This window comes from Ictidomys tridecemlineatus, chromosome 6 (assembly GCF_052094955.1).
Source record: "Ictidomys tridecemlineatus isolate mIctTri1 chromosome 6, mIctTri1.hap1, whole genome shotgun sequence".
NCBI classification, from domain to species: Eukaryota; Metazoa; Chordata; class Mammalia; order Rodentia; family Sciuridae; genus Ictidomys; species Ictidomys tridecemlineatus.
This window is the reverse complement of record NC_135482.1, coordinates 116,453,855-116,466,211: the sequence shown is the minus strand read 5'-3', so window position 1 is coordinate 116,466,211 and position 12,357 is coordinate 116,453,855. Positions and strand designations below refer to the sequence as shown.

General features: G+C 39.5%; 1 protein-coding gene across 1 annotated transcript in view; it reads left to right on the top strand.

The window, feature by feature from the left end:
- The first annotated feature begins 2,991 nt into the window (after nucleotides 1-2,991).
- LOC101974738 (dual specificity tyrosine-phosphorylation-regulated kinase 4-like) overlaps nucleotides 2,992-12,357 on the top strand; it is a 42,256-nt gene continuing 32,890 nt past the window's right edge. The window contains 2 exon segments of the mRNA XM_078015898.1: nucleotides 2,992-3,436; nucleotides 3,633-3,838. Of these exon segments, the coding sequence (XP_077872024.1) occupies nucleotides 2,992-3,436; nucleotides 3,633-3,838 (651 nt within the window).

Sequence of the window (12,357 nt, the reverse complement as noted above, 5' to 3'; positions counted from 1 at the left end):
AAGTGATGGCTCCTTGGTCAGGGCAGGAAATGGTGTCTCCACTGGGTTACAGTTCCCTGGAAAGGACTTCATACCCTCAGCTCTAAGGACCCTGGGGATAATTTTTTAAAAGCTAGATTTCCATTTCCATTTGTTCTCCACTAGTCTGCCCACTTAGACTTTCCTTGTCCTTTCCCACTGGCTCTCCCTCACTGGGACCTCTCCCTGAACTTCTTTTCCACATTATTCTCTTTGGACTTATGTCATCATATTCAGAACCTCCAGTCTGAGGAGACCTTGTTTCCACCAGGGATTAAGTCATGACATGGGGCTCGGCCCATCAGGGCAGCCAGGAGCTGCTGCAGCCCCTCTCTCCCCAGAGCTGAGGAGGGATTCTGGGATCATCCTGGTGATGGACAGGCTTCAGTCTTCTCACCCCACTCACACCTGACTAGTCCTGGCAGGTGTGAGTGGGGTGAGGCACAGCCGGGAGGGGACAGGCTCAGAGGATTCCTTTTAACTTGCTTTTATGAAATGTCCACAAATTCAGGATGTATTCTAATAAAACTGATCAATTATCACAGAAGTAGCAACATTGCCTTCTTAAGACATCTACCTGTGAACCATGGAGGGCCCTGTGGCTATCACTGATACACAAGTGTGTGACCCGCACAGTGTGCAGACGGCCAGCTGCTTCTTGGCCTGTTGTGTCCTGGGGCTGCAGGGAGCTAATGCCTGTGGGGGACCCATGACAGCATCTGACCCTGCCACTATCCATGATCAGCACTGTGGGAAAACGATAAGGTTTTCCTGTGTTTGCACATCCATGGGCCCTCCTGGCTCCGTCCCTCCCTCCCATGACAATGCAGGCAGGGTGGCTATCCCCCTGGCAGGGCTGAAACCAGAGTCCTGTGCCCTCCGTCCACAGATATATCAGGTAGCCTGTTTCTCCTGTTTTTTGATGCTCTCCATTTTATTTTCTAATCTGCATTAAACTGAATTGAAGACAAACCTGTATTTCATAACATGATAGAAAGGAATCATCATTATTTCATTTTCTGTAATTTTTTAAAAGGCCTCTTCAAGAGTTACATATCCAATTTGTGTTGCTGTAAAGGTATTTTGGGGTCAAAATGTGAATGTACATCTTACAACTCACTTCAAGTGTGCACACAGGAATAGGCATCATCTATCCATAGCTACCTGTAGCACTGTGCCTACTAATAACCATTTGTGGCTCTTCAAATGTGGAGACTCCTGGACCATTATATTACCACTTTTTCTTTTTGTTTTTCTTGAGCAGAACAAGGGAGGGAATGTTCTTTACATGAAGTGAATGTGCGAATAAAGGGAAAAAAAAACCACTTCTTACTAAATTAATCATTTGGAGGAGATTACATTTTTCTAATATCATAAATTAATTTCCACTATTTACAATGACACTTCCGCAAAGATTTCAAGTCAATCATTTAACTAGGCTAAAATATTTAAATTGTGTGGACTCCTGGTTGTTTTTTTTTTTCTCACACTTCATAACTGATGTTATCAAACTATAATTTTCTAGGTAGCTGTGGGACTGACTGCTAGTCTTACCCACTTGTTTTTTTGATGATAGAATGGGGGGATATGTTGCTCACCTCATTGTAAATGTTACATAATTCATAGCTATAAGGCAGAATTAAGATGGAAATAAAGAAAATACCTTCACTTAAATGTTACATAATTCATAGCTATAAGGCAGAATTAAGATGGAAATAAAGAAAATACCTTCATTCTATATGGAGCTATACCATGAGATTGTAACCATCAAATTTTCTATTACACTATTGTCTCTCTCTCCTCTGGAGAAATATCATTGCTTATGAAAAGAACATATGAAATCTTGTTCTCTTATGTAAACTTCATTATCAGAGTGAGTTTGGATTTCTTTCTCCTAATTAAAGCACTAAAAACTGTGACCCCTAAAGTATTCAAGATTTTCCTGGTGTGTTGTTGCATTGCGTACCTGTTACCCCAGCAGCTTGGGAAGCTGATGTAGGAGGTTTTCAGGTTCAAGGGTAGACTCATCAACTTAGTGAGGCCCTGTCTCATAATAAAAATAAGGAGCTGGGATTGTGGCTCAGTGGAAGAGCGCTCACATAGCACATGCAAGGTCCTGGGTTCGATCCTTAGCACCACATAAAATTAAAAAAAAAATAAACATATTGTGTCCAAATACAACTAAAAAATAAATATTAAAAAAATAAAACAGTTAGGGATGTGGCTCAGTGGTTAAGCACCTTTGAATTTAATTCCTGGTTAAAACACACACATGCGTGCACACACACACACACACACACACACTTAAATCATGATTGCTTTTCAGAATTTTTGCATATGCCAAAGAGGGGACGGAAAAGAAATTTTGAAATTAAATCCTGCTAAAAATGGATGGTTCTGCCCACTTATTTATGGTTTTCTCTGGCATAATCAAATATATATAAAATAGTAAAAGTGGTTATATAAACCTGGGTTCAATATCTGGTACCAAAAATATATATAGAAACAAATTCAAGAAGTTTGCCTTCAGAGCTAATATTTTCCATATTTTGTCACTAAAATGGTGATGAGCAATCCAGAACAGAGAACACTGAAAATATAGAACTGTATGGGCCTTCATCCAGCATCCACACTCTTTCCTTGAGAGTTCTATGTGGACATTCCAGTCATCTGCCCCACATGAACTCACTTTGGATGCTACCTATTGAGCTATTTATCAGGTTGCTGCACATGCCAAGACAAATTAATCCTGGCCTTACTCATGAAAAACAGTGGAGATAAACAGAAAAGATGTTATGCTTGAGTACTGAGAGTTTGGAAACGGTGCATTATATAAGTGCCCACTTACTTTGAGGTGGGATGACTTGGTGGGAGGGGAGGTTGAAGCTGGTAACCACTGTGATGATGAGAATTTTATCTTTATTTGATCCTCAGACATGGACTCTATATGTCTTTTCACCAGAAAAAAAGAAAATGACCAAGAGCAGCACCCTTTTCATTTTTCTTGCTGTAAGAAATGTCTTTTCTTCCCAAATTGTCCTTGGGATCACAGCCAATATCTTCCTCCTCCTCTTCCACATCCTCACTTTCCTTCGCCAGCGCAAGACCAGGCCCACAGACATGGCCATTGCTCACCTGGCCCTGATTCATCTGCTGATGCTCATAATCAGGGTGTTCTTGGATATAGACATTTTGGGGGTGCAGGATATTTGGAACGACATCACATGTAAAGCTGTCATCTACCTGTACAGGCTGATGAGGAGCCTGTCGGTCTGCACCCCCTGCCTGCTGAGTGTCCTGCAGGCCACCACCCCCAGCTCCAGAGGATCTTTTCTGGCAAAGTTCCAGCTCACGTCCCCACAGCACAGTCTGTGGTACTTTCTCATTCTCTGGGTGTTCAACATGTTCATTAACATTCGTAATTTAGTCTCTATTGGAGGCCCCTCCAATGACACATCAGATGTTTGGTTTTCCACTAAATCCTGCAGGGTTTCCCCCACAGGTTACTATTACAGGATCTTATTTTCCCTGGTAGGAATACTCCGGACATCTTTCTTCACAGGCTCATGGCCCTCTCCAGTGGGTACATGGTGTCTCTCCTGTGGAGGCATAAGAGGCAGTGCCAGCACCTCACAGCACCAGCAGGATTGCACAAGTCTCCCCAGAGCAGAGGGCCACTAGGACCATCCTGCTCCTCATGGGTTCCTTCGTGGTCATGTACTTTGTGGACTGTATTATCTCCTCCTCTTACGGTAAAATGCAGAAGAAGGATCTGGTTCGCCTTGTGTTCCAGATGCTGGTGGGCAATGGCTACGCCACCGTCAGTGCTGTGATGCTCATTATACCAAAAAACGAATAATCCAGTTCTTCCAATACACACTGGGGAGGACGAGAACATGTTTAAGCAGGGCCAGATGACCCCTCACAGTTTCATCCCACGTTATTTCCTCCTGGGTTTCCAAAAATTAGTTGATGTTGGAAAAAAAAACCTAAATGAGGTTGAGGGAGATGAAACTTCTGTTGTTCTTTGTAAGATCTTTTTCAAACCAGGTGAGGTGGTGCACACCTGTAATGCCAGCGGCTCAGGAGGCTGAGGCAGGAAGATCTCAAGTTGAAGGCTAGCCTCAACAACTGTGTAGTCCCTGAGCATTTGAGTGAGACCCTGTGTCCAAATTTAAAAAAAATACAAAGTTCTGGGGATGTGGCTCAGAGGTCACATGCACCTGGGTTCAATTCATAGTTGCAAAAAAAAGTGTTAAATGATATATGGGCTGTTTTGTTACTGAACTTGCCTAAAGCAGATACCTTCCCTTGTCCATAAGTAGACCATGACTGTGAACCTTTTGCTGGAAAAAAGCATTTTGGAAGAATAGTTTTGTATAGTTAGGAACAGAAATATCTTGCCTAAGTACAACTCTCTTGAGGTGCATGGGGCAATATGTGTTTTGATGTATTTTTTTATTAGAGCAACAAATATCAATAAGAATAATGAAATCCCCTCTGTGTTAACTCCAGGTGTTTTCCCAATATACCTATAACATTATTTCTCCATGTATTTTTTTCTGACTTCATTATTTAACTTTTTCAATGTTATTTTATTTTCGTCTGAATGCTAAACCAATAAAGAGTGGGGGGAAAAAAAGCGCAAGTAGGTGATCAGGAATCAGAGAGAAGGAGAGCGCTCAGATGTCTTGGAAACACACAGATATAATCCATGTTCCCATCTAAATTTTATTAGCCTTGCAGCCTTGAAGTAGTGGCCTAGTTCTTTCAGCCTCAGTGTAAAAGAGAGACCGTATCTGTTTTAGGGTTATCATGTGGATGAGAACAAATAATAGCACTCCTTTGGCATCATGTTGTCCTGAGATTCGAAGGATGCAAATAAGATTACTAGCATGGCCCCCAACCAAGAATGTCATGCAATTTATACATCATGTGACATTGAAAAGGTAAGAGTAGCAGCTCACCTCTGTTACTTGAATTAACTCTTAATTTCCTTAGTGATTCTCTGAATGCAGTAGTATTATGATCCCCCACTTTACAATGAAGAAATAAAAACCCAGATAAATTAAGTCAGTGGATTGCAGAGGAAATAGATGAGGAAAGTCAGGATTTGAACTCTCAAGCCCAGGTTACAGGTCCTGAGCCTAACCAATGGTCTGTCTTTCTTGCTAGACCTATGACATGCATAGGAAAGTGGCACACAGGGGTCACAGCCAATGATACAGACAACCTGAGACTAAAAGGCCAACCCTGTTCTGCATCCTTCCAGCCCAGAAATACAGCTGGATGGCAGGTGGCTATGGCTTGACCTATGGTAATGTGGCCTGAACCAAAGAAGTCAGGCTGTTGATTGAACCCTAAGAGGCCAATGTGAATGCTGTTCAGTGGTAGAATTTTAAACCCCTGGAGAGGACACAAGCCATCACCTTCCTTCTGGAGCAGCATGTGGAGGATCCAAATGCACTTCTGGGCGTGTGGTGGTGGGTCTCCCAAGAACTCTGGTTGCAAAGGTAGGAGGCTGCTTGTTCTCCTGACTTCTGAAAAGTCTACTTGAACCAGAGGAAGAAGGTTAGGCATGGGGTGCATTTTTTTGCCTCCCTCGCTCTAAGTTATTAATACTCTGTAGCAGAAAATATTCAAATATTGTCCTTTTTTGTTTCTGAGATGCAATCTCCCTCCATTGCAGCAACTGGTCTTGAACTTCCTGCAATCAAGAGATCCTCCTGCCTCAGCCTCTTGAGTCGCTGGAACTGCAGCTGCACAATGTGGTGCCCAGCTCAAATATTACAGAAGATCAACTTAGTGCTGAGGCTACAACTTTTCCTGTCCCCTCAAGCATTTCATGGTCAACTAAATCAATTCTCTGTAACATCATCAGGATATGGGAGAAACTGTTGTTCTCTGTTAGGAAAGAGAGTTGATATGTCTGCGTTTGGATCTTGTGTGACCTGTAGAGTCATTTACCAAAAGGACCAGATAAGATCATTAAGGAAAAACCACCACCGTGTCTTCCAATTAGTGTTGGAAATCCTGGGGTTTCATCATAATTATTTTAGCTAACAGACAAATAATCAAAAACACACACAGATCAAGTCTTCCCGGGCAGGAGGTCAGGAAGATTTGTAGGTCTCAGATTGGCTCAGAACAGACTTGGGACTGATGGAACTTTTTGTGATATTTATCAGGCCTTCCCAGATCAAAACACTTGCTTCATAACCTACCAGTTTCACTTGACCTTTGGAAGGACGGACATGATGTCCATCTGCAGTAACAATAAAAAATGATTGTCTTATCTTTTCAAAGTTCATGTATGGATTTGTTTTGGTTATACTCTTACTCCAGGTGTCTAAACCAAGTTGGCCAAAGTTCACCTTTTTCCTATCTATGCTAGATTCAGCTGAGATCTTCAGAGATTACTCCTGGGAACTGCTCACCCCAGGCCTGCAGCTGTGCCCAGGGACCCCTCACCCTCCTTTGACTGCACCTTCCAGTTCCCCTTCTCCTGCCACTTCCCAGCCTTTGTTGAGCTGCACTTCCATGTGGGAAACCTTTTTAGCCTCCATACATGAGGGAGGACAGGCAGGGTGTTTTTTAAAAAGAAAATTTTGTACACCATTAGAAAAAAAATTCATGTTTCCCAAAATGTGATGATCAGGAAAAATGACAATTTTATTCTTTCACTTACTCAACATTTTTCAGTCTTCTCCCATGACAAGCCTCAAATGACACTAGAAAGATTTTCCATGAGTGCACATCTGTTTGATTGGTCACAGAAGATTACAGGCACAAAGCCCCATTGTTCTCTGGTATATTTATACATAAAAAAATTGCATCAAAGCTGCGGACATAGCTCAGTTGGTAGAGTGCTTGCTTCACATGCACAAGGCCATGGGTTCCATCCCCAGCACCACACAAAAATATTACATTGATCTGCTCTCATATACCTGCTTTATTTAAGGTAAAATAGATACTGAGGATGCTTTAAAGAATCAACTTATATAACACACATAGATTCATTTCTGTACAAAATTGTAAAATAAAAATGTAAATGATAGTTCTAAAAGTGTGTTCTTTTCTGCCACTTCTGTAAAATGAAGATTAGGGCCTGGAGGACATGCACTTCAAGTATTGTTGCTGGCCCTGGCCTTGAGGACTACATGTCTGACATATTTATACACCTAAACATTTTTTTGGTACTTTTCTATGTGTAAGTTATCATCAATTTTTTTTGAAAGTAAGGAAATAAAAACTATTTGCACATCAATCACAACTGGGAATAGCAATGCATGTAGACAATCTCTGTATTTTTATTGAGGAATTCACTCACACGCCAGGTTATTATTGACACGTATAATAACTTACACTTGTCGTCCTAATGATTTTCTGGTTTAGTATCCTTTGTATATTTTTGTATTTGCTTTGTTCCTTCCTTTCTCTCTTATTGATTATCATTGAGGTTTGTTGGTTTTCTAGAGGGATTATATTTGATTCTTCTCTCCTTATTTTTGTAACGGTGCAATAATGAGTTAAGAAACTTCATGTGCATTTAATTATGTTTGCTTACATATATAATCATAGGGTGAGAGACTGAGAATAAGATTTGAGTTTTCAAAAACACATCTTCAAACCACTGAAAGGAATTGGCTCTAGGATTTTAAGCTCACCACATGACATTGTGGCATGTTAAGAATTTTATAACTGGGCTGGGGTTTTGGCTCAGTGGACAGGCACTTGCTTGGCATGGGTGTGGTGCTGGGTTTGATCCACATAAAAAATAAATAAAATAAAACATATACATATGTCCAAGTATACCTAAAATTTTTTTTAAAAAAAGAAATTGATCACTTACTTTTTAATTTCAGAAAAGATATTTTTCACCACTGGGTTAAGATAACAACATTCCCGAGACCCCATGTCCTCGGGTTGGTGGAATGTCATCCTGTTTTCTGTGTCTATCAATTTGGGAACTCCAACTTCAACCTCCTTTAAGTTCTTTTTATATAATATTGTTTTTTTGTGACTGACTTGCTTCATGGAGTAGAGTATCTTGAGGGCTCAGCTATGTGGCATCCTGTGCCAGAATTTTCTTTCATTTTAAGTGTTAATAGTCCAGTGTCTGAATAACATATTGTTTATATATTCTTATGTTTCTGGGTGTTGGGTTCTTTTTACATTTGATTATTTAAAACATGGTTTTATGAGAAATGCTGTGGAAATTACTGTATGATTCTCTGCATGTACTGTGTGTGTGTGTGTGTGTGTGTGTGTGTGTGTGAATGTGCGTATGCACATGTGCACACATGCATGCTCTATGATATGGTGGTTTATGGTAGCAAATGTTTACATGTCTCATTTGAAAAAATATAGATAACTGAGGCAATACAATTATTGAAAATCATTGGGACTATTGTACCTAAAAATAGTTTGGAATAGCCCAGGTGATGAAAAGTTGCATCCTCCTCAGAGTCCCTGCTGGAGGACTCAATGAGAAAGATAAAACCCTGGTAATATCTCACAGATAAAGATGGCTTGATTTTCTTTTATGTATTTGCCACTTAAATATCCAAGTATACAGCTCTAAGAGAAGAAGAACTCTATATTATATTTAAAGAAAACAGCATATATACTGTGCCATGGTGCATCATCCCAAAGAAATCACATTTTCTCATTTTAACAGAATTTATCCAGCACTGGTTACTGAAATATTTACTGTCTTCTCCCACATATATCTCAAAATATTAATTATACGTTTTTCAGTACTAATGAACACGAAAGGGCTGAAGGAGGCATAGCTATGAGCCACAATGATCTGGATACAGTAAAATACTGGATCATCCTTCAGTGTGATTCTTTCATAGGAGACAACACTGTCCAAGATGGACATGACCACTAAGCAACTCAAGAGCAGTAGGATTGTCTGGGTGGCCCTCAGTTCTGGGGATGACACTGGAGACAGGCTGGTGCTGTGGAGATGCTGGGATTGCCTCTTGTGCCTGTACAGGAGAGCCACCATGTATCCATTGGAGAGGGTCATTATTCCTATAAGGGAGGCTTCCCTGAAGGTCATCAGTGTGGACAAGCTGTGCCGGAGGAAGAAGATCATGGGGATAAAGGAGCCTTTACTACATGCAATAACAAGAGTTTATTTTGCAATTTTTAGGTACAAATATTATTAGTACCTAAAACATTTTTCTTTTGATGAAAATTACCTTAAAATATTTGACACAGTAAATCTAAAGCAAAACATGATAATATAATAAATACAACATTCTATTAAATTTTAGAGTTTTACAACCTCAGAATGAATAAGTCATAATTTTAGTTTAGCAAAATCTTCGTGAGTTTTGCAACTTGCAGTTTTTCTTTTTTTTCATATTCTTCTTCTTTTGTCTTAAAATCTGCTTGAACTCATTTATTAAGTGGTCAAATGACTCTTGCATGAACCCTTAGAGACAGGTGCTTTTATTCTAATTTTGCAGGTGGGGAAACTGAGCAAGGTTAACTAGATCACTAAGTCTGGAGGACAGAATTCAAATCCATATATGTACCCACTCTATTCTGTGCCTCTGATTAGTAGTACCAACTCTGGTAAATGTTGTTCTAAAAAGTTCTTTATGCATTTAAGTTAATTTTAAGGAAAGCAAATTTTCTGTAGCTATAATGACAGGAATAAAAAATAAAAATACCACATGCACATCAACTCATTTATGTTGTATTTTACAATAACTATCAGCAAGTTCATAGTATCTTTTTTTTTCCTTTTTGGTACTAAGGATTGAACCCAGGAGGGCTCAACCACTGAACCACACCCCCAGCCCTTTATTTGTTTATGAGACAAGTTCTCACTAAGTTGCTTAGGGCCTCACTAAATAAATTGCTGAGGCTGGCTTTTAACTTGTGATCCTCCTGCCCCAGCCTCCTAAACCACTGGGATTACAGGCATATGCCACCATGCCCAGCTCCCAGTATCATTTTTAACTAGTATTTAAACTTGTAACTATGGTCTTTACATTGCTAAATATTCTGGTGGGATTTAAATAATCATCTTTTCACCATCAATTGGCATTCCCCAACGGATTTGTTATCCCTTTGAATTTAATAGGATTGAGTAAGGAAGTACAAATACATCAATAACTGTCCTCTGCATGTGAAATTCTAAGTTTCAATGGACACATATGACATTAATTGGTGGATAAAAGTGAATTATATGAATTATAATCCCTTCACTTATGATAACACTGATAACAATATTTAATTTTATTATTTTTTGCTATGCTAGGGGTTGAACCTAGGACCTTGTTCTGGGTGAGTACTGTACACTGAGCTACATCCCAGATTAAAATATTTTAAATATGTAACTTGGTAATAATTTAGCCAAGGGATTTAAAAAAATGATTTCATTTGTCCTGAAGACAATGGTGCAGTCCTCCATCTAGTTATAAGGGATTCGTTTCACAGTACCCCCATTCGTTTGACTGAAATGTGTAACATGACCACTAGAGAGCCGTCTTCCCTTTGGCTTCAATGCTGGTAGAGATTCTCCATCTTTTCTGCTTAGCTGATGAGGATCAAAGAACTCTCACAGTGGTCCTCAATGCACTTTAGGATATGCTCTGTGTTATAGTTTATCCTAACTTCTGGGAGAAGCAGCAGATATTCCCTCTGGACCTCGGGCCTCTCAGCTAGTAAGCTGGAGGACACTGATTTTCCTGCTTCTCTCTTCAAAGAAAACAACATTGGCTTGCAGCTGATTTCTGGGATTTGAGGAGCTGTCAGGACTCCAAATATCAGGTTGGGTCATGCCAGGAGGAGAACCTGGGAGAAGGCCATTGGGAAGAGAGTGCTGTTAATTTAGGATGTGACTCTTCGGCATCCCTGACAATTAAATAGGTGTGACAAAGTACATCCAGAAATGTGCTAAAGACACAATTTCTCTTTTCTGCATTGTGAGTGCAGGTACCTACTAAAGTATCTACTTTATTTCTTATTTTTCTTAAATCCTTTAAATCATTCAATTGCTGTCTTCACTTCTTTACACAGGCTTTCCTTTCCTACCCTTCTCAGTTATATGTTTATTGCTTGTCTCACCCTCCACAATAGGACTGCCCAACATGGTAGCCACTGGCCATATGAGGCTATGGAGCCCTTGGTGTTTGGTGGGTCCAGATGGAGATGTTCTGTGAATGTGAAATATACAGCAGATCTCGAAGACTTGGATGAGTGTAAAATAACTTATTAAATGTTATTTAAGAATTGGGTGAATTTTATAACATATCAATTAATACCTTAAGGAATTTGTAAAAATAATTTTGGATCAATCATATTAAACTAGTATTTTGAATATGTTAAGTAAAATATATTGTTAATTGCACCTGTCTCTTTTTACTTTTTAACGTGGCTATTAGAAAAGTTGTGTTGGGTAGCCTGCATTATATTTATGGTGGAACACATGCTGTAAAAGGGACATTCCATATCCTTAGACTGGATCTGTACTGAATCCCCATAACTAGGATAGTACTGGCACAGACTAGCACTTGAAGTGTCCTTGTGGAATAAAACCCAGGAGTGTTTATTTATTTGACCCTTTAAACACTTAGTGTCTACTTGTTTCAGACACTGTTTTAGGTGTTGGAGATACAGTCAAAAAGAAAACAGATTAACAAATTATTATGGGGCTTAAAATTGAGATTCTTCGTAGGAAGGCCAGATATTTTGGTGAAAATGTTGAGAATGGTAATGACTAGCTCTCATTTTCCTTCGTGTTTAGGGTTGCAATTGATAGTGTTTTTTTTCCACCTTGGTTATATATTTAGAACCTCCCAATCAAGTTTTAAAGACTACTGAAATCAGAATTTCTAGGGATTATAGACATTTGTTACTTATTTTCTATCATGTGTGGACAGATGTTCATTTTAATTCTAGCTGTGAGATCTCGATTCAGTCATTAAGTCCCTGACCATTTGTGAAACTGGAATAATTAGTCTTATATTCCCTGACTGCAGTGGTATTAATGAGGTAAGAGAACATGAACTCTCTGGCTGGCAGATTTTAGAATATGCTTTCACTTTTCCTTCTCTCTCCATTTAACAGAATGGGATTTTATGAGACAGGCTCCTAACTGAGTCTCACACAGTAGAAGAAGGTATCTGAGGGTCCTTCCCTCAGTCTCATTTCTGTCTCTTATCTGCAGTCCTTTTATAAAAAGCAGAACCAAAATGAAACAAAGAAACCCAGTCCAACCATTTGGTATTACTAAGGAAAGAATGGAAATTGCACTCAAAACTGAAGAACACATTCCAGTTGCCAGACATGTTTAGGTCTTTTTTTTGGGGGGGG